At 47.4% G+C, this 23,488-nt stretch overlaps 3 protein-coding genes across 3 annotated transcripts; 1 reads left to right on the top strand and 2 right to left on the bottom strand.

Moving 5' to 3' along the window:
* Window positions 1-947: 947 nt before the first annotated feature.
* On the bottom strand, window positions 948-4,431 carry LOC113563430. Its single transcript, XM_026975076.1, has 6 exons — window positions 4,087-4,431; window positions 3,275-3,868; window positions 3,038-3,181; window positions 2,302-2,613; window positions 1,425-2,252; window positions 948-1,289 (listed from the first exon to the last, which is right to left on the bottom strand). The coding sequence occupies exons 1-6, from the start codon at window positions 4,429-4,431 to the stop codon at window positions 948-950; spliced, it is 2,565 nt and encodes an 854-aa protein (XP_026830877.1).
* Window positions 4,432-8,779: 4,348 nt separating this feature from the next.
* On the top strand, window positions 8,780-9,620 carry LOC113563429. The gene is made up of 4 exons (XM_026975075.1): window positions 8,780-8,939; window positions 9,017-9,176; window positions 9,270-9,366; window positions 9,453-9,620. Exons 1-4 carry the CDS (start codon window positions 8,780-8,782, stop codon window positions 9,618-9,620), a joined length of 585 nt encoding a protein of 194 aa, XP_026830876.1.
* Window positions 9,621-14,978: 5,358 nt separating this feature from the next.
* On the bottom strand, window positions 14,979-16,187 carry LOC113563428. The gene has a single exon (XM_026975074.1). It carries the CDS (start codon window positions 16,185-16,187, stop codon window positions 14,979-14,981), a length of 1,209 nt encoding a protein of 402 aa, XP_026830875.1.
* Between the last annotated feature and the right edge of the window lie 7,301 nt (window positions 16,188-23,488).

Below are 23,488 nucleotides of genomic sequence, written 5' to 3'. Positions count from 1 at the left end.
CCGTTTCTCTCTGCGAATTTTCCGCTCCCGTCGCACCCAATTCCTCTCCATAATATTGATATATCCATCGATATGCGTATATGCATTGAGCCCGATGTCGTATCGCGATATGTACTGCAAAAAAGAAACAAAAAAACAAGGTTAATATGCATATGCTATCCGATTGTAATATAATATATTGTGATATAATTATAAGAGAATATACTTACCGGAGGTGGAAGGAAGACAATCGAAAATTCCCGGCGCAACGGGATCTCCAATACCGGCTTTGAGCCTACTATTATCCACTAAAAAAATCATTCAATAATTAAAACATAATTAAAACAATATTTAACATACAACAATATTTAACAATATTAAACATACAATAAGTAAAAAACAATTTATTATTTTCATTGATGAATTTGAAGGAGTTTGGAATTTTATAAAAGTATTTTTCATTATTCTGTATGTATTACATCGGTTTACTAAAAACCAGAGCCAACAGCTCACAATCTATAATGTTATGGGCATTGAAACATTCGCTGGCGCGAATGGCGTTCGACGCATCCTTCGTTTCGGCGGACACGATATACGAAAATTGCGCAATCTTTGCGTCGACCTTTTCGACGAGACGATCCAACTGAGCGTACGTCAGCTTGATGCAGCAATCCAGAAATTCCCGGGTCGGGTGATTTCGCTGCCATGGAGCGGTACGCCGTGCTCTAGGCGCGAACATACCGTCCGCCTCGTCCCGTGCGACGAAAACTTGTCCCTATGCTAGCGCAAGACGCCGCCCGCCATGACGTATCAAGGTAAGCGAAGGCTGCTTCAGTTGTTCTCCGGTGGGTTGGACAGTGGGCACAGCTTGACCACAGGTCTGATGAACGTGGAGGTGGCTGTTCGCACCTCGACAGCTCGGACGTGCCGTCGGTCCCTGATAGCAATCGGGTGATCCTGGCGAGTGGTCACTTCGCCGGTGGCGTTAGCTCGTCCTTGATGAGGACCAAGGCTCCTAACTGGAGATTATCTCGGGTCTCTCTCCATTTCGGCAACTGCTGCATCCGGTGCAGGTATTCTCCAGCCCACCTGCGCCAGAAGTGATGTTTGAGATTAGATATCAGAGTCCACCGGTTGGAGACGTGCCCACGAGAGTCCGGGTCCGCTGGGGGGCCCGGTACTACGATCGGAGCTTCCCCTATGAGGAGGTGACCAGGGGTCAGTGCAGTGAGGTCAGCAGGTGAGTTGCTGAGCGGATGTAGGGGTCTCGAATTGAGGCACGCTTCGATGAAACAGAGTAGAGTGGCGAGCTCCTCGAAGGTAAGCAATTGTTCACCAAGGACCCGACGGAGATGGTGTTTCACCGATTTGATCCCGGCCTCCGAAATGCCTCCGAAATGCGGGGCGGCCGGGGGAATGAACGATCAGTTCGTTCCGTCGTTTGCCAGCTGATCCCGGCATTGCTCGTAGAAGTCAGTGGCCGAACGAAACATGGAGCAAAGCTCCTTATCGGCGCAGCGGAAATTTGTAGCATTGTCGCTCATGAGTCTGGTGCAATGGCCACGCCGAGCTGTGAAGCGATGGAACGCGGCCAAGAAGGCCGCAGAGGATAGGTCTGAGACCATCTCGAGGTGGACGGCTCGAGAGGCCAGGCACACGAAAAGGCAGATATAGCCTTTGAGGGTTTTCTGTCCTCGGCCCTTGTGGGCGCGAAAACGAATCGGTCCGGCGTAATCTACGCCGGCCGACGAGAAAGGTCTGCTTGGCCGGACGCGAGCATCCGGCAGGTGGGCCATCTGCTGAGACGCAGTGTCGCCCCGGTAGCGAGCGCACTTCACACACTGATGAGTGACCGCTCGAACCAAGGAGTTGAATTGAAGAATCCAGTAACGTCGAGCCAGCACGCTCCGAGTGAGCTGCGGCCCGGCATGCAGACACCTCCCATGGGCGTCGCGAACCAGGAGGAGTGCGAGATGACTCCTTTTGGCGAGGATCACAGGGTGCCTTTCCTCGTACGACAGTAAAGCGCCCTGCAGCCTGCCTCCTACCCGGAGGAGGCCATTCTGATCAAAGAATGGCCGGAGGCTCAGTAGCGGCGACCGGCGAGGGAGACGCTGGCCGTCCGACAGCAGACGAATCTCCTCCCCGAAATCGTGCTGCTGCGAGATGCGCAACCACCGGAGGCGGCAGTTCGGCAGTGGTGAGACTACCGCCTTGGACGGGGCGGTCGGCGTCCCGGAGGGCTCGAATCCATCGAAGGCAGAACGACGAGACTCGAATGAGACGTGTATATGATGAGAACCGGAGGAGGAGCTCGTTCACCGGAGCGCGGACCGCCGCGGCCAGAACCTGAACCGGGCGGAGCTCCTGCTCTTCGATTTCTACTTGGGCTTCCTTGCGCTCCTGCGGCCAGGCCAAAGTCGGGCCGGTGAGCCACGAGGGACCCAACCACCAGAGGGACAGGTTCGCCAGCTCTGTTGGACTCAGACCACGGGTGGCGACGTCGGCCGGATTGTCCCGTGAGGGTACGAAACGCCAACGGTGCAGAGCCACTAGCTCTTGGAGCTCGCTAACGTGATTGGCGACAAAGATCCGCCATTTGGAGGGATGCGCGCGCAGCCAATGAAACACAACCTTGGCGTCGATCCAGGCGTGAATAGAGTCGTCGAGAACTCAGACCCCGTTGTACGGCGTCGAGTAGCCGTGCCAGTAGAAGCGCTCCGCAAAGCTCTAGACGCGGGATCGAGAGAGGCTTGAGTGGCGCCACTCGCGTGCGCGCGACCAAGAGCCGGACGACCGTGCTGCCCTTCGGGTCTTCCGACCGCAGGTAGACGGCCGCGGTGTAGGCGCGGCTCGAGGCGTCAGAAAAACCATGAAGTTGTAGCGTTGTGTGCCCGCCGGAGCCCGTCCACCGCGGAATTCTCAGGTGCTCAATCGCTGGGAGAGAATCAGCGTACAGTCGCCATAGCTGGAGGGCACCGCGGCGCGAGTCACCGAGTTCGCGTTGAGAAGATCTCCGAGGCAGGCGCACCACGTAACGTCCTTCGCTATTACGAACGGTAGTCTCCCGAAAGAGGTCCTCGCAGGCCTGATCTTCCGGGGTGAGGATCTGTTCCGCAGGCGCCCGCTCCAGCTCCCAGAATTTCTGAAGATCTTCATGAAGATCGCAACAGACGGTTGCATGAAGCGACGAGACGTTCGGCTGTACATCGCCAGATGCTTGGACGGTCCCGATGAACACCCAGCCGAACACCGTGCGGATCGCGGACGGCGAACCGGCAGGCCCTCATCATACGCCCTCCTCCTGCAGCATACCGAAAAGGTCAGCGCCCAGAATGCAGTCCACCGCGGCAGGGATGGAGAATTCCGGATCCGCCAACGGCAAACCTTCCAAGAACTGCCAGTCGCCAAGCTCCACGCGCTCTCCTGGCAGGAGGGAAGTGAGCTTCGGCAGGACGAGGGCTCGCGGAACTGCGATTCGCAAGGATGGCGATTGCGGAGAGCCGACCATCAGCGAGACGACATGCGAAGCCGTGCCCGTCGCCGTGCCCTGTAGACCGGATACGGTCACTCGCACCTTCTGCCGCGGGAGCTGAAGAAGTTGAGCTACACGCTCGGACACGAAAGATGCCTCGGATCCGGAGTCCAAGAGGGCCCGCACGTTGATCACGCGCCCCGAGTTGACGATCAAGTTTACACGGGCCGTTACCAACAGTACTCGGCTGTTCGTGGACGTAGAGAGCGCGGCCACCGTCGAGGAAGCCGTCTTGTCGGAGGACGCGTCCGTGGTCGACGAAGTCCCGGGGTCGGAAGGAGCCACTGCCGTGGAGACCCCTTTGAGCTCTGCACCGTCCGCCGGATGGAGCAGCGTGTGATGCTTTTGATTGCACTGACGGCATCGATTTATCGACGGGCAGTTCGAAGCGCCGTGATCCGCGCCGAGACAATTAAAGCATACGTGCTTCCTTTCACGCACTCGCGACGTTGTTCCGCAGAGAGCGTTTTAAATTTGGAACACGACCGGAGCTCGTATCGATCCCGACAGAGCGAGCACGGTTTGCGCGCGGAACTCGGATCCGTGGTTGCCGAGGTCGTGTGCGCGTTCACCCCGCCTTTCCGGGTCGGCTTCGTGGCCGACGGTTGCATTGAAGGCGACGACTGCGTGGATTTCACCCCGGTCGACTCGAGTGCGCGGACACGAGTCTGAAGAAAATCCAGCAGCTCGCTGAAGCGAGGGAAATCGTTGCCCGATTCCAGAGACGATTCCCACAATAAGCGCGTGGCAGCGTCGAGCTTTTCCACCAGGATGTGGACGAACCAATCATCCCACTGGTCCACGGGCCGGTCCATCGATTTGAACGAACGCGCGGCCTGACTCACCGTGGAGATTAGGTGCTTGATCTCGGCGGGAGAAGCCTTAGGAATCGCCTGGATGTTTAACAGAACGCGCATATGCGTGGCGAGCAAGACGCGCCTGTTATCAAAGCGTGGTGCGAGCTCTTCCCACGCTAACGCATACCCTGCTGAGGATATCTCGATATTGGCCACCGCATCCGCCGCTTCGCCGATGAGGCTAGCCCTTAGGTAGTCATCTTCTGAACCGGAGCGAGGCCGTCAACATTATGCACAAGTGACTTGAACAAGTCCCGAAAGCCTTCCCAAGCCAGCTGATCGCCGCTAAACGTAGGCAGACTTATCCGAGAGAGTTGAATCTGTTTGAGAAGGCCGCTGGACGAAGCAGAGTCGGAAGAAGGGCTCGCGGGCTCGGAGCGCTTCAAGAGCGACGCCAATTTCGACTTGACGTCGAGGTTGCTCTCCTCCGCGAGTCCGTAATGATTTTCCGCAATATAATCGGAGATCTCAATTCCGGCGTGCGCTAGAAGCGCGTGATGACCATCCATAAACCGTTTCCAATAGGTTTCGAGCAGCTCGCACGGTGCCGTTACGTACGTGGAAGTGAGCTTGTCCTTTCCGAACTTGAGCATATTTTCCCAGAAGCGCTCGATATACGTCTTCGTATGGGCCTGCTGTTTGATCGCGAGATTCATGACGCCTTTAGCGTTGAGAGCGCCACGCGCGGAGCCGGCTTGTAGGCACGGGGAGCGCGACGTGCGGAGACGGCACTTGTAGACGCGGGAAACGCGACGCGCGGAGCCGGCTTGTAGACGCGGGGAGCGCGTCGGGCGGAGACGGCACTCGTAGACGCGGGAAGCGTGACGCGCGGAGACGGCACTTAAGTGTCCAATGCCTTAATTAATTGTCTAATCAATGAGACGGTACCTACCGGCAATGTCTGTCATACCTTTTCGAGTCCTCCTCCTCTCCCGAGCACTCGATCCGGCTCGAAGGACCACAATGTTCGGTGGTTCGCCGACGGAGGAATCCGCCGGTTGGAATCCGGGCCGAACAGAAGTTCTGGAGAGATCGGGTGGAGGGATTGGTGATCAGCCGGTCAGATTAAGGCACTTCACTTTAAGACCATTTATTTATCACAATAAATATCAGTCCGGCCGTATGGAGCTGTTCTCTCGTGTACAACCAGGTTCTTTGGAGCACGTGGCCGATCTTACACTGCTCGCGTATCGCTTCGTCATCACCTAATAAGTCTTCCCGTTTCGGGCGTGTTCACGCGACTTGACTCAGGAATTTTTAGTCGGAGCGACCCCCCCGCGGCCCGCAGCTCGCGAGTCCAGCTACTCGATCCAACCACCCGCGGACCGCGGGGGCCGGGGGGGCCGCCGCGCGAGGTCCTCACGTAAACAGTGAGGACGTGGCCGAAATTCCCGAGTCGGGTGATTTCGCCGCCATAGAGCGGTACGCCGTGCTCTAGGCGCGAACAATCTCTCACCACATCTGAATATAAAGGATTATCGGAGCGCGCTAGACGATCTTCGAAATATGTCCGATAGCAAAAGACAGGGCCCTCCAGTCCCCCTGAAGAGCATACCTCCCCCACTCCCCCCGCGCCAATGCTTCAGCGCCCCTCCACGCCGCCCTCCCCCATACCGCCCCCGGGGAGCTCCAGCCTCGGCGAATCGTCCTGAAATAACTCTGGAAGGAGTACGAACCCCTTCCTGTAGTAACGGACGACCGCGAACGGCTCAACAATAGGTAGCGAACGTGTATTAAACAGCTAACTAACGGCTCAAAACAGATAAGAAACAGCTAACGAACAGGTATCGAACAGGTAGCGAACGGCTATCGAACGCGTATCAAACAGGTACGAACGGCTCAAAACAGATACGAAACAGCTATTGAACAGCTAACGAACAGATATTGAACAGGTAGCGAACGGCTATCGAACGCGTATCAAACAGGTCTCGAACGTGTACAAACATGTATCAAACAGCTAACGAACGGCTAAGCAACTTCGAGAAGCTGGTATCATTATAAATTGACACGCGTATCATCAAGACGGGTCAGTCTTGCAAGTCGAAGGAGTATCTCTCTCACCGCATTTGGACATGGATAAGGACCGGACCATGCTAGACGGTCTTCGACAGGCGCTCGAGGATCTCAAAAGAATAGACAACAACTTCCCTTCCCCACTCCCCCGCACTAGTCCAGCCTCAGCGAATCGTCCTGGAATGCCCCGTGGAGCGACGGCGAATCGTCCTGGAATAACTCTAGAGGGGGGTACGAGCAAGTAACGGACGACCGCGAACGGCTCAACAACGGACAACCGCGAACAGGTACCGAACAGCCCAAAAAAACAAAAATCAAACAGCTCAACGGGAACGAAAGCGTATCGAACGGCTTTGCGAGATAATGTAATTATCTTCGCACATATCGTGCCGACCAGTCGATGATTCGCACCCGTCAAAACATGAGCTCCGAAAGACGTAAGAAGGGTGCCGTTAATTCCGAGAAGCGGTGACTCGTCGAGGACCTGCATGCCCCGGTGAGACGAAATTTTCCACGAAGACGGGTCATAGTTCGGGGTGCGACGCCGTTTAATAATCGTTGTTAGCGCTGCCCGCCTTGCACGCACTATCGACGTCACAAACTCGGAGTTACGATAAACTCGAACCTCTCGATACGATCGGAAGATTGGGCGCCAGGTGCGTCTCTGCGCACTATTCGAAATCTGCACGAAATGCGACTAGCTCTCAAATCGTACGTAGGAAAGTCAGTTGGGACCGCTGGAAGGGCAACCGTGACACAATAAGGCTCCACACACGTAAATAACAAATAGTTCGTATATTTGGTTCGTTAGTACATCGGCCGGACGAATTCTCGTCCACTAGGATTCTCAAGGTGATCGCGCGGATTATGCGTAACTCGAAACAGTCGGCGAGGCGAATATCTCTAGGCGGCCACACCGCTACCCGAAACTACCCGGGATCGACTCTCGACGTTCGCTCGGCAAACGGGTCGGAAATCCAGATGAACCCGGAGACCTCCGAAGAAACACCACACCTCGGCGAAATCTTGCGGGGTCCTTGCCCTTCGCGCATCAATCTGAGCAATCCCTCGCGCATCGATCCACGCATCGATCCGCCCCTCGTGATCGCCGCGTTATCGCCGCCGTCGCCGCTATCGCCGGCTCGGCGGGTTGCCGTGCGGCAGGCGTCAAATTTGACTCTCCAGGATCCCATTGCCGTGTGTTACTCCCTGGTTCTGCGGTCTCCGGACGCCGGCTGGCCATGCCCTTGTCCGTGCCGCGGAAAGAGGCGACGTTATGCTCAGGAGTCCTGGTCCTGGATGCGGGTTTTATTTCCGCCTTGCAGACGGCTGGTAATCCCCGTAAAGCTGCTGTTGTGCCAATCCTTGGGCCCTTTCCGGTGCGAGAGTTTGCGTTTCGGGGTCGGTTCTGACGGCGCGGATCCTCCTCGGCGACCCCGACATCCGAGCTCAGCCTCTCCAGACTCCTTAGCCTCTTGAGTTTACCTCGATGTCTCGCGGATTACATAGTCCAGATGATGATCTCTCACTCTGCGAACACTAATACGCGCGCGCACTTTCCGCGCAGCACAAATCATCGTGGTAATCGCTCCATTAATCGCAATCGTACGCTCCCCCGCTTGAGGGAACGATCCCACCCAATGGTGCTACCTCGATCAGGCGAACCCTTGTGACGGACGCACGGGCGTCACGTCACAGGGGATACGATGACCTGTGGCAGGCAGACTTAGTCGAGATGCGCCCGTACTCACGTTTCAACAGAGGTTACCACTACATACCGTCATCGATGTGTTGAGCAAGTACGCATGGACCGTGTCGCTCAAGAGCAAAGGCGGAAGCGGGACGGCTGCGATTATCGCCCAGATAATTCGAGAGAGCAAGAGATGCCCGAAAAACTTGCAAACCGATATGGGGAAGGAATTTTACAACACCGACGTGCAACGACTCACGAGGAAACACGACATTAATCATTATTCAACGTATTCGGTATTGAAGGCATCGGTCGCCGAGCGATTCAATCGTACGCTGAAGAACGCCATGTGGCAGATGTTTACGCTCAATGGGTCTTACAAGTGGGTCGACAAGCTACCGCTGCTCGTTAAGGAGTATAACACCCAAAAACATCGAACGATCGGCATGCGACCCGTCGACGTAACCCCCGCGGAGGCTGAGAGACTCTTAAGCCTGGTCTACAATACGTCGTATGTCGCAGTCGGATGTCGGACGCATGCGTACTAGGTTGTCAGATTTCGTATAAAGTTGTCGCATGTCGGCTGTCGTTATCGTAACGAGAGATGGTCATGTCCCATCTTTTCCGACTTACGATCACGCACTTGCTTTACGATCTTTATGCCTAACCTATTATAACGTTTATTTTTTGGTTAGAATGGAGCCAATGGAGTCTTGTGTTGACGAAATTATTATTGATTTCGTTCGTGATAATAAATGTTTGTATGATAAAACTGACCTCAATTTTAAAAATATCAGTCACAAAAAAGAAATGTGGTTAAAAGTAAGTGAAAATTTTAAAAACTTGTATCATGTGGATATATCAGGTAAATATTTCTTTTTCTTCACGTTATTACGTTATATTTGTAACAAAACAATAATGATATCATGGTTTTTTGTACAGCTGAAGCAATTGAGAAACGTTGGTTTTCATTAAGGGATATGTTTGTCAGAGAAAACAGAAAACAGAAATTGCCACCGTCCGGTTCTGGATATCAACCAGCAAAAGAATGGGAGCTATATCGACACATGATGTTTTCACTTCCCCATATCGCTCATCGAAGGTAAATTTTTAGTTTTTACAACATGTTTTTCCATTTATTTGACTTTCTTTTGTATCTTTACTTTTTATTTCATTTTTGTTATTTCATTAACAGAACAAAATCATCATACATTCCATTAAATCAGTCAATGTGCTCTCCATCAAAAACATGTTCGCCAAAAGTAAATAATTTGTTACCAAATAAAGAATCGGTAAATTTAGTTCAGTCTCTACCGTCCTATGATCATGATTACATTGAATTCAAAAACTCGCGAGAGAGCCGGGTGTTGTGGGGTAGAGTGGGCCTCTTCGCGCAAAGTCTACCCCCACCAACTCGGCGAGCCGTGAGCCGCAGTCCAGAATCGCCTCGCGCACATGTCCCGAAGAGCCAGAGTACTGCTGCGCATGCAGTGGTGCGAGTGTGCTGCATGCACCGAAGCGTGAGAGTACAACTACGCATGTCTAGAGATCGTTTTTTCAAAAATAATTATCGGCAATCTTGCATAATTATTTTAAACAAAAAGTACTATTTAACCAAATGCAATTGACGGTATTCCTATGTGGACAAAAAACAATCGACTATTATTTTGATTACAGTTGTCTTAGTAATAATAATAATATTGTAGTTAAAAATATAGTTTGTTTTTTAAACAAATGGATTAAACATTACTTCACTCAGATTTATTATTGTGAAAGTAATAATTGATTATTCAATATTTTGACAAAAAATTCTATATTATCTATATTGATTTCACTAGTCTTCTTCATTACTTTATTGCATTCCTCTTGCTATTTTGTTTTCGAGTATTTAATTATCCTTGATATTTAGTATTAACATTGCATATATGTAGAATTTTTAATCCATTAACATAAATACTTCATAAGTTGTGATTATATGATTTCCTTCATAAAACAAAGATGTAGGAAAATATATTTACATTTGAAAACTTCATGATAGTTTGAACTTGTAAAGATCATTTTATTTTCCTTCTCGTGGTGCTTACTCAACAACTTATTTTATAACATATTCAAAGTTAATATTTTAATAAATTATTTCTCTCTAATCTTTATATATAATATCTTTAATCGTTCCTATAACATGGCCTTACGATTAAATTGTTATGTATGTGACGGGCGATTTCCTCGTAGAACAATGGCTCGCGTTGATGGAGATGCAAATGCTGCAAAACAAGGAATAGCTATTCGAAGACGAAATGATTTTGACAGACAACCTTTAGAGGTGACGCATTTAACGAGAATATGCCTTAATTGTAATCAGTCAATTACTGATGAAATCACAGCAATCGAACAAGATCCTTCTTGTACGAGGTTGAATGTTTTAACGCAGACTAGAAATAGTACCTGTCTCATTTGTAATGCCGATATTGATGTACACAGATTATCAGTCAAATGTAAAGCTTATGTTTTTATTCAAAGAAATATTTTTAGTAGTGAGTATAAGCGGGTTCTGATCCACTTTTGGGGAGGGAGTAAGATAGGGCCTAACCCAGGTCAGTTATGACTCATGCGCGGTCCTAACCCATATCGGTTCTGAGTCAGCGGCGGCAGTCCAAACCGGGGGCGGGTGAGGGGGGTATGACGTCACGAAGGGTATGTTTTATGACCCTGCGTCACTTTTCTATCTCTAATGTAGGGAAAATTTTCTAAGAATATGACGAACCGTCATATCTCTATTTGAGTGCCGACACTCGGCTGTTGGAATGTTTAACATGTTATAAGATGTAAAACATTTCAGCGGATAAGCGAAGTTGAGGGCATTTTTCAAACCTTATCATAATCTGCATGGTTCAGGTGATTGAGTGAGTGGTTATATGGGCAACCCGCTCCAAGTTCAATCCTGACATAGGTAAGTCATTTTTACATTACATCATATCGTCTAAACGTTTATCGCGAGTGGTACAGGACCTAGTATGGTATCATAATGCATTCGATAGCACGAAAAATATTTTTTTATCATAATGTACTCGATAGCATGAAAAAGTATTTTTATCTAAATCCTAAACTTTCTATCGGAAAATACAAAGGCGATATAGACTCGCTCGCTGTTGGAAGTTTATTACCTGTGATCCCAAATATTAACAACAAATCCCCTCCTCACCAAGTTCCATCTCCCACAAATTTTGAAACCAATCACTTGTCGCGCAAAGTCTCCACCCTCGCCTCTAATAAATCGCTAGCCCTACTCTTATTTTTTCTACGGGCTACATGTAAAAGATTTTATTCTCGCCCAAACAGTTGATTTTTGGTCGCGAGTAGTGCAAGTGTATTATAAGTGCAAGAAATAAGAACATGTGGGCCGCTTACCGAAGAGAAATGGAGCTGCAACAGCAGGTCTGTGGAAACATCGCGGATATCATAAAGGTCCGATACCCGCATACTGGGGTAAGTTACATATTCAAGAAACATTGTTTAACGTCTACATACTTTGTCTTTCATTTCCTATTTTATGTGTTTCAGTATATATGGGTGGGTGACCAGCCCTTAGAAGAAGTGCAATTATACCGCGAGGTCGGTATTAAATTCGATCCCTCACCGGTAAGTATATACATTCATCCGTACATACTTGCATACATACATACATTTATACTATTGTTGTTGTATCCTTTTTTCCAGATTATAGATCCAACCAATATTAATATCAAGGGATTTATAAACATTGAGAACGCGAAGTGGACACGGTGGGAGAGGAAGGGGAAGAGGGTTGATGTAGAAGACATTGACAATCTGTGGACGAGACAGGATGTCAACGATGACGACATATTCAACCTACGTAATTTATATGGAGAGGATGAATGGGCAGAAGAAAATTGGAACGATTGGGATGATATCGGTGAGTATTTTATTTATTCATTCTTTCTTTTTCTTTTACATATTTTTATAGTATGTTCTATGATTAATAAAATAATACACTTTTGTCAGAAGTTAATGATAGCAGTCAAATGACGATTGAGGAAGAGTTCCGAAAAAGACAAAGGAACGAGGAAGATATAGGTGAGTTTTTTATTTATTTTTACATAGTATTATATTGTGATATAACTACTAAACAATCGTTTTTCAGAAATGTTGTATGCACTAAAGAGGGCAAGGATAGAAGACGATGAAGAAGACGACGATGAGAAGGACGAGGACGATGAGGAAGACGACGAGAAGGACGAGGACGAGGATGATGAGGAAGAGGAGGACGATGAGGAAGAGGAGAACGAGGACGACGAGAAGGACGAGGACGATGAGGAAGACGAGGAAGAGAAGGACGAGGACGATGAGAAGGACGAGGACGATGAGGAAGACAACGAGAAGGACGAGGAAGAGGACGATGAGGAAGACGATGAGGAAGAGGACGATGACAACGATATAGGTGAATTTTAAAACTATCATACAACTGCGTTCAGAACAGAATAAATTCAGTTGCGATAGTTTCAGTAAATAATAAACGACTTTTGTTTCAGAAAATATATTTGATGATAGCATTGCAAGGCGCGTGCGATTCGCGGAGGAGGATGATATTGGTAAGTTTTGTTATTTTTCAATTTTTATTTTAACTAATAAGCGACTTTTGTAATTACAGAAATTATATACGAGAAGAGAGAGCGGAGCTAGAGAAGGAATTCGCTCGATTAATATAAGAACATTTTTATGTGTGTATATATATATAAAATTATATAATATTATGTAAAATAAAAATTATATAAAATAAAAAAATTATATAAAAATAATACCATCCACATCAATTTATTCGCTACCTCCATCACCTCGTCCATTCCTTCGCATGCTAAAGACCTAATCTTGCGCTGTACTTTTGCTCATATCTTCGTTAAAAATCTTTTTGCTCCTAATTCTACACACTCTAAAGATTTGATTCCCATAAAAAAACGTTATAGAAAATTAATAAATAGAATTTTTTCTTTTTTACTGATAAAAAGATTTTTTTAAAAAATGACATCTATTTCGTCGGTAATACGGGATACTTCAAGATCCCCATAAAAATCACTCATGTTAGTAATATAGATGACTACAGCTTCCCTTTAAGAGTTAATACTTTGAATGTCTCATAGATGCACTCGTGAGGAAAATGGGAAATAGGTGTAGAAAAAATAATATTACAATTTATGCTTAGAACAGTATTTTTATTAATAATAATAATAATATTTTTACAAGTTATATCTGTAGCTTGCTAAAAAAATAGAGCCAACAGTTCACAATCTATAATGTGATTCTCATCGAAACAATCGCTGGCGCGTATGGCGTTCGATACATTTTTAGGGTTGGTGGACACCATGTTTGAAAATTGTGTGAACTTTGTGTCGACTTTATCGACCATATGGTTCAAGCGGTCGAACATCAAATTGATACATCGGTCCAGGTTGAACATGGTGAAGAACGTCGATTCGGTCATCGCCAAACGTACGTTAGATGATCCCAGACATATGAGTTTTGTATCAGATACTGGACTCTCACTGATTCGCACCGTCAACGGTCCAACGCTGATAGGGCGGTCGCGAACATCCTTGCGGAGACGGTTCTGAATATCCCATCGCTGTTCGTAGAGTCCTTTCCACGTTTCGAGAGACAGGATCAACTCGTTCCCTCGATTATCTCCTATCGCAATCTCGACATAGCTCGACGGACCAACGTTGATGCCAATTTCCAAGTACTTATACCACATAGCCGTCAGTGCATATCGCCTGCTCAGTATGCGAATCGCGCGACGTGCGGGTAAAACGCTATGGAAAAAAAATCATGAGTAAAAATACTTTCTCCATAAATTAAAAAATCAAAGTATAAGACAATGGAGAATTCTGTAACTTACGTGGTACATTTTTTCGATGGAGTTTCAGCATCATGAGGCGGAACGTATGGAACGTAATAGTTCATGCTGCTGCTGCTCTCCTAACCGGTATACATTGCTGCTGGTTAGAATCGAGGTTTTTCACACGCTGTGGCAGATGTAAAACTGAATGTGCGCGAACACGTCTGAACGCGTATATATACAATTCTTTACCATAGGGAGGGGATTCTTTACCGCAACAGGGGAGTGAATTATCTAAACTAAACGTGTGCGAACAGGTTCGAACGTGTATACGATTATTTACCACAGGGGAGGGGATTCTTTACAACAATTGGGGAGGGGGTTCTTTACTGTAAAAGAAGGAGAAAAGGAAGTAAAAAAAATGGAAAACGTATTTTATACATAATATATTTTATTTTTTTGTTGAGACCACCAGTTGAACATTTTAAATACATTTTGCAAAGCGCAGTGTGATACATGTTTGTTACAACGTAAAGTGTGCATAACGTCCAGCTTATTCAACGGTGGTATGTCCTCGTAGTGAGCATCAATAGTCTCGATGTAGATATCGTCATCCAGAAGCAGATTCCGCAACCATTCTCGTTTCTCGAGTCCCATGACATATACGATGGGTGATGCTTCGTCATCGTCATCGTCATCGTCCATTACCGTCTTCGTGATCAAACGCCTGGCCCAGCAGTATGGAGTCGTTCCATCCTCCCATTGTATTCCATGATGATGCGCCGTCAGCCAAGAGGCTTGCGATCTCTCCGCTCTAGTGAGACCGCGCCATGGTCCGCAGGGTCCAAAAATGTAGTGAGAGAGAATATTTCCATTTCTCAGCACGGTAAACTCCTTCACGACAAAGTTTCCGCCGACGATGAAGCCTTGCAGATCCACAAATGTTGGCACGGACATGGCTGTTGTTGTATCAACGCGTCGAGAAGAAGACGACTACAATCGTTCTCGATGAATCACAGATGTTTTATATATCAGGTTCTCGATGTTATCGCGCGCTTAAGTGATTCTGCGCACAACGTTGGTCAACGGGCTGTATTCGACCACGCGATCGTGTATGATGAGACAGTAGGCTGTAGTATTCGCCGGTATGTCTTCCATGCAGTCGAACTCTAATCGCACGTCGACGGTGGCAGTCTTCACAGATTCGCTTTGTTGCGAACAATCGATGACGGCGAAGGAACCGCAAAATCCAAATTTGTCGATGGGAAGAAACACCTCATCATGATTGCCTCCATAATACGATTTGGAAACCCGCGCGTACATATCATACAGGATGGCATATCTCTTCTTGTTGAAATCGAGGTTCAAATTGTCGTATGGATAAAATTCCGAGTTTAGATAAAGTTTCACGTTAGTTAATTTGCAATCGTCGAATCGAGTTATCGATCTCGTTATATTATTCTTTCGACCAGTTTGCAATGCAAAGATGACGTATCGCGGCTTCTCGAGTTGCGTTGTTGCCTTGACGGTCCATGAATGCTTAGTTGTACTCTGCAGCAGAGGAAATTCTTGCAGATCCCACGAGCGGAAACTCATGCTCAGAAATCTTCCACTCTCCAGAGTTCGTAGCATAGCCAGCTTGTTGATCTCGTTCAATGCGACGTGGGGCATACGCCACTGTACTTTGAGTAATTCAATCTCGGGCTGGATCTCAGCATCTCCTCTTAGACAATTGTTGTCGTTGCGCGATCGTATGAGAATCAATTCATGACGTGCATTAATCACCACACGTCTGTAGTCTTCACAAAATCCCAGCAGCATGCTAAGCGGTACGCAAAAGTTGAAGTGACCCTCTTCGCCGTTTGAAAAATTCATGATATCCCATCCAGCATTCTTCAACATCCCATTCCTTGATGCCGTCAGAGATACATAGTTTTTCAGAGTGGAGGTTATTCCAGCGTTTCTGCTGCGATCAATGTCCACACCGTTGAGTTCATAACGAATCTCATCGAACATGAACGCCACGCAATTGTTCTCCAATACCACATGCTTATTCGCTGCGGGTTTCTTTATCGTTAATTTACCCTCGACGTAGAGAAAACTCTCGCATGGTAACGTGTACAGATCCTGCTGCTGTATGGGTATTCGTATCTCATCGCTGTATCCAAACGTTGTGTTGGCATACGAATTGTACGTGTGAGTCTCGATCTTGATGATGCGATCATCAAAGATCGGCTTGTCCCCGATGTTGAGAATCTCTGTCATTTTAGATATTTCGTACTGCGAAACCCAAAGATCTCAAAAATGCCACGTTCGATGCGGTGAGCTTCCTTCTTTTATCAGGTTGTTGAGTTGTATTATCACTCGATACCGTAACAGCAATTGACTTCCTCGGAAAAATATTACCTCTCGCAAAATTGTCGTTTAACACGAGCATCACCAACGCTTCCACGTTCCGTTACTCTTACTGCCGCCGCCGCACGTGTAATCTAATGGTAATCTCCTCGCCGCGAAAATCGAGTAGTCGTCCTTCTTGATCTACAACGCGTATCGTTAGCTCCGTAACGCTCCTGACGACGATCGGAAGGTAAATGATCTGCGCAGACGTTTCTGATATTTTATATTCGGGTTCCACCCTCGGTGAGAATTCATGTATCGTGTGCACTCGTCTGCCATTGCTGTATGCACCGGCAGTCACGCTGCATTCCACACGAATAATGTTTACATTTATTATTTTTATCGATACATCCGATTCGTGCCATTTTCCCGGTTGTAAGATACGATTCGCAGAGAATCCTAGCAGCGATCCTATGTTATTAGGTTTGCTGAAATTCACTCTGTATGCGCACTTGATTTCACTCTTCATCGTGCTGTGATTAGCGCGCAGTACTATCGGATAATCATCATCATTGTCGTCCACTCGTTTCGTTAGATGCGTGACGCTGCGCCGTGCACCATCGATGGGACGTTTCACATGTTGTGAGTGTATGAGCGTGCGTTTTAGATATTGGTTTATGGTGTTCAATTCATATGATCCATCGGGAATCGTAATCTCCATATCGTCTTCATCAAAGTAGAATTTATTGTTCGAAGCGTTCACGTTTGGTATTGTGTGATACGTTTCGAAGACAACCAGACCGAGTTCGTAATCACCATCGCTCAAATCTATGGCTGGAAAGTAGTTTGCCGTGAGGATACTGCTCCTCCCGGTCAGCGTAAGTGTCAGAGACATGATGAAGAAGAAACCATCCAGCGAATACTGAATATTCAAAGCACCTCGTTAGGCTTTAAATTCATATTGATCATCGACCGTTTGGAGAAACCTTAGACACATCTGTCCGCAGATACTCTGGTCATACGTTTGATATGATGTACGATTGTATTGAATCTTCACCGCATCTCCGAAATAGCGCACCAGTTCCTTGGGAGGTTGAAGATTACCGAAACTGTCGAAATATAGGACGCGGTCGCCTCTCTTTGCATACGCTACCCAATGAGTACCGGGGCCATCCGCATCATCTAAATTCACGATACCGCTCTCATTTCGACGTACACCACCCATCGGTAACCCATTACGCATGAAAACACCGCGAAAGAAAGGCACGCGCATACGCCTTGCCAGTTGATCCAATTGCACGTTGGTTACACCCGCAGGCATCTTTAACGCCTTTTTGACGTTTTTTTTCTTTTTCTTCGTTACTGCACCCTGTCCTCGTTTGTACGGGGCGAGATACAGTCCGCGACCTTCCATCGCGCGATGGTGACGATGCATTTCTTGCAGTTGACGCTGCACGGCTTTGTTGTCGTTCACCGCTTTAGCGATCCCCGCTGCCCCGGCGGCCAACGATCCGAGCGTACCCAACATCGGTAGAATCGGCAATACACCGCCGCGTTTCGCTATCGGAAGTATCCGTTGCTTCGTCGTTCTTTTCTTCGTCGTCTTCTTCTTCATCGTCCTTAGACCCATACCGAACTTCGTCTTGGCCTTCATCGCTGTCCAGACAGCCGTGGAGGCGGCTCTCTCTCCCAGAGTCAAATCCCTCGCGAAAACACGTTCTCGCGCTCTCTTGGCGAGTATCCTATTCGCCGCGTGTCTCTCAGTGAGATCTCTACTCCGAGAATACGCTATGTCGTGCTCGCGGCACGCTGCGTCCAATGGATTTATATCCGGATCACCTCTGGCTAACCGTTTCGCGAGTCGCGTACCCGGACCGCAAAACTGATAGCCGGGGATGTGCAGCTCGAAAGGAAGCGCGTTTATCGCACGATTCAGCAGACTTCCGCCTTTCACTGATTCGTTCGTCGCGAGCGCTGACATTCACAACAATTCCTAATCAACGGTGCCGGACCGTCGATGTGCGTTCGTTGCCACGGTTGATTGTAATGTTCGTAACAATGGCGGTAAGTCTGCATCTCTGCATCCACCTTTATATGTTCCGGGAGCTTGTTCCACACGTGTTCGATATAGTTCCCACACACTTGCAGTAGAACTACCTTTGGCACAAATTGTAACTGCTCAGCGGTTAAATCAAGTATATCGGAAGGACTCGTCAGCGTGACAAACATTTTGACACTGAGCGATCCGCGGTTTCACACACCTATAAATACGAGTGTGACTCCGCACCTAGCAGTGGCAAAATGAGATTCGTGCGGCAACCATTGACGATACGGGTTACAAACTGCGACGACAGATTACGACAGATGGGTGACAATGAGGCGATACGTAAACATGGCCCGATGCTGCCGACCACTATACGCGTGATCATCTGCGGTCCCTCGAACTGCGGTAAAACCAATGTTCTGATAAGCTTACTGGAAAGTCCGCACGGTGTACGTTTCGAGAACGTGTACGTGTACTCGAAGTCGTTACAGCAGCTGAAATATCAGTACCTAGAGAATCTGATGATGTCAATCGATGAAATCGGTTACTTTACGTTCTCCAATAACAGTGACGTCATTCCACCGTGCGAGGCACGTCCAAACTCGATCTTCATCTTTGATGACGTGGCGTGTGATAAGCAAGATACGGTGAGAGAATACTTCTCGATGGGACGTCACTCGAACGTCGACTCCTTCTATCTATGTCAGACGTATGCGAGAATACCGAAACATCTTATACGCGACAACGCGAACCTGCTGATCCTGTTCAAACAGGATGGTACCAACTTGAAACACGTGTATAATGATCACGTGAATACCGACATGCCGTACGGTGATTTTTGTTCATTGTGTCACAGTTGTTGGCAACGCGAGTATGGATTCTTAGTGATAGACAAGGATAGTGCGCTTACTAACGGGCGGTACAGAAGAGGATTTAACGAATTTGCGGTACCGCAGAGCGGTTAGTCGTTGTCGATATCCTGTCGGGGTGAAACGCGAACGATCGACAACATGGTTGGGAGCAGCGATATTCGTGAGCGTGAAAAAATCGCGAGGGCGATTGAGAAAACGAGCGAATCAATCCGCAAGAAACATCATGCTCTGAAGACCGGTATGATCGATGACGATATCGCTGTGAGGACACATCTCGGACCTATTATCGAACCACTGCAAAAGATCATTGACAACTCGAGCACGCGCGCGGTGAAGGACGTGGCGGTTGAAGTATCCCGCACCCTGAAGCGCGAGCCGGACGTAGGGCTTGAAATACTACGCGCCCCGAAGCGTGAGAAGAAGAATGTGATAAGGAGTAAGGTAAAGAGGAAACTAGTGAACGGCTCGTCGGATCACGAATCACATAAATCGAAACAGCCTCGAACCAAATCGAGCGATGCACCGGATGCGCCAACGATAACCTCTACGCCGCGTACGACGATCCAACCACCGATGAATCTTCCAACCGAGGACGAGAACGTTTTCGAAACCACGAACTAATCGTTCGCAACGTCCGTTCAACGAGAAGTACAAACGCTAGAGGGTCAAGAAGCGTTGCGAACTCAATTGGGTCCACTGGGCCAAAAGTTCATCGGGGCTGTCATACGCGGTGACAAAGACATAGATAACGTTTACGGAGTTTATTTGAGCAACGATGGAATGAAGTTCGGTTGTAAACCGTTCGACGTAGACCATGAAGATCACATAATTCTCGACAATGTTCGATACAAAGGTACACCAGGTCTTTACGAGCTGGTTTTCAAGAGAATTCCCGATGACATCGCGTACACGGTTGACGATTTGGAAAAGTACAAGAGCATGTTGCTGGTGACGAACGCGTATAGACGCGATCACATCGCGCGAGGTCAGGTAAAGAGTAACAGGGGACACAAGTACAAGTACATAATCGCACCGTTACTACCAACTGAACCTAAGACGAAATCCGGAAGAGGATTACCCCGCGCTATGACACTGAACGACAATGCGATCGATTACGTGCACTGGGACGATCCCAACGAGCTGGTAGAGCGTCTACGATTGCTCAACGCTTCGCGTCAGGCCGGAAACAACTCTCACGACAACGAGATGCTGTCGATCATCGAGGAACTTCGAGAAGCTGGTCTCATAATAAATTGATTCGTGTATCGTCAGGATGACTCAATCCGTCGACGTCACTCACATCGAACGTGTATCAAACGTGTATAAACGGCTCAACAACGGCTAACGAACGTGTTTGAACGTGTATCGAACGTGGAACGAACGAGTCAAAAACATGGAACGAACGAGGACGCAAGTTTTAAGAACGTGGAACTAACGTATATCGAACGTGTTTGAACGGCTAACGAAAGTGTTTGAACAGATAGCGAACGGCTTTCGAACGTGTTTGAACGTGTATCGAACGTGTATAAACGGCTCAACAACGGCTAACGAACGTGTTTGAACGTATATCGAACGTGTATAAACGGCTCAACAACGGCTAACGAACGTGTTTGAACGTATATCGAACGTGTATAAACGGCTCAACAACGGCTAACGAACGTGTTTGAACGTATATCGAACGTGTATAAACGGCTCAACAACGTGGAACGAACGAGTCAAGAACATGGAACGAACGAGAACGCAAGTTTTAAGAACGTGGAACGAACTTCGCGAGGCTGATATCATTATAAATTGAACGTACCATTGAACACGTGAGTCAATCGAGCGGTGTTACTTGTAACGCGAAGATGACGATCAACGAGTCTGAAACGTTATTTCAGACGAGTGATAACATTGCTACGAAATCTAATATGGAGAAGAGCATCGATACTTTAGGAGTTAAACATGAAGAGCTCGAGAAAGAAATCATCGATATGCAGAAAAAAATCGCCATGTTAGATTTCTACCGAGACAGTCTTGACCGGAAAATAGATAGAAGAGTCGCTGAATTAAATGAAAAAATAGATAAGATGGATAAAAGATTCCCTACCGTTTACAGTACGCTTATAAGTCATGTGTCAAACAGAATCAACGATACAGAGGTAGGCTTCATTGAGCGTTTCCAAAACGTTAACACCCGTTTGGATGCATATCAAAAAGAATTCAACGATGGAACACGAAGCATGAAGCATGAGCAAGAAGAGATTAATGCAGCTCAAAAAAATTTAACGATATGATATGGGGGGAGAGATCGGCCATTGTGAGATCGTTGACGAGGCATAAAATGCTATAATGGAGCTCCGATCGAAGCATCCGAAAAATTAAATATAAACGCAACAGTGTATTGGAAAACGTCATTACGAGCTGATTGGTCGATAGCTCTTCACTCTCTACGATATGACATCGGTGAAATCTGCTGTCAAATGTTTCGAAAAGCGTCGACTCGTCGAAGAACTACATGCACCAGTGAGAAGGAATTTTCCACGAAGACGCGTCATTGTGTGTGGATTTGACGATCTGTGGCAAGCTGACCTCGTTGAGATGCGTCCGTATTCTCATGTCAACAGAGGATACTATTATATACTTACTGTCATCGACGTGCTGAGCAAGTACGCATGGGCCGTGCCACTCAAGAGCAAAGGTGGAAGTGAGGTAGCTGCTACGATCGCCGGGATAATTCGAGAGAGCAAGAGATATCCGAAAAACTTGCAAACCGACCAGGGAAAGGAATTTTACAATACTGACGTACAACGACTCATGCGGAAACATAACATCAATCACTACTCCACGTATTCGGTGTTGAAAGCTTCGATCGTCGAGCGATTCAACCGAACGTTGAAGAATAACATGTGGAAGATGTTTACGCTCAACGGAAATTACAAGTGGGTCGACGCGCTACCGCGGCTCGTTGCGGAGTACAACACCCGAAAACATCGAACGATCGGCATGCGACCCGCCGACGTTACCCCCGCGGACGCTGAGAGACTCTTGAGTATGGTGTACAGCGCGATAAAGATAGCGGGTCTAGCCAGGTTCAAAGTAGGCGACTCGGTACGCGTCAGCAAGTACAAGACGGTCTTTGAAAAGGGCTACACACCAAATTGGACCACCGAGGTGTTTAAGATCGTCAAAGTGCAACATACCAATCCCGTGACCTATATACTCGAGGATTATCGTGGAAAATCTATCTCTGGAGCGTTCTATGAGCACGAGTTGCATCGTGCGAGGTATCCGAACGTGTATCTCGTGGAGAAAATACTGCGCAGGAGAGGTGACAAGGTCTATGTGAAGTGGCTGGGATTCGATGGACGCACAATTCATGGATACACAAGGACAAAGCTGTTTAATACATTTATTTCTTTCTTCACAAACATAAGGATATATAACAATATGATGTATACAACATATGAAAATATAAGAAAATACAATGAAATACAACTCTTTATTATTATCCTATGATACATATTTTATAACGGTACGCGGTAATGTCTCCATGGTAAGGTGTTTGTAGACTTGGGTACGATGTATCGTTTATCGTCATGCGGACTCAGAGCGATTTTCGTCTCGTTAACGGTGTACACGTTATGCAGCTTTGACTGTATACGGGATTGATCTCGAGTCATTTCTATGCGGTCTTTCAAACACTGCATGTAATCGTCGAACGTTATTGTTCGTGCGACTACATTGGTCTTAACACCTTTCGCTTTCTTCGTATCTTTTTTACCATCTACCTTCAAAGCGTACATTTTCGCTCTAAGTCCAACGAATTCGGTCATTATCGCGCCATTGTTCTCATCTTTCATTAAACCTGGTACTTTTTTGTTCACGAGCGGAATATTATATATGTTGTCGGACGCGTAATCGCTTGTATCGAATCTCGGAATGTCGCGTTTCATTTGCTCGTATACATCATCACATCCGATATGGTAAATTAAACTATCGGTATCCGTGTACACAACTTTGCATTTATCATGATAAAGAGGTAACATGTACTCGTGATGAAACTCGTACAAACAGACCTTGGATATATCGAGGATGCACATACCCACGTAGATCGGTTTGTTGAACTTCACCTCAAGCTTACGCATTGCGATCGCGACCAGGTTTTCCGAAAAGACGCTGCGACTATGGAAATTCGGTTTTGCGATCATTGTCTCCGCGCCGTACCTTCCGTTCCATTTCGCTAACAGTTTACATCCACGTGATTGCGCACGTTCTCCATGGTTTTTCCGAATACCGCGTTATTCATCAGTTTATATAAATTTTTCTCGAAA

Source organism: Ooceraea biroi, chromosome 14 (assembly GCF_003672135.1).
Source record: "Ooceraea biroi isolate clonal line C1 chromosome 14, Obir_v5.4, whole genome shotgun sequence".
Classification (NCBI taxonomy): Eukaryota; Metazoa; Arthropoda; class Insecta; order Hymenoptera; family Formicidae; genus Ooceraea; species Ooceraea biroi.
This window is presented reverse-complemented; position numbering and strand designations above follow the sequence as displayed.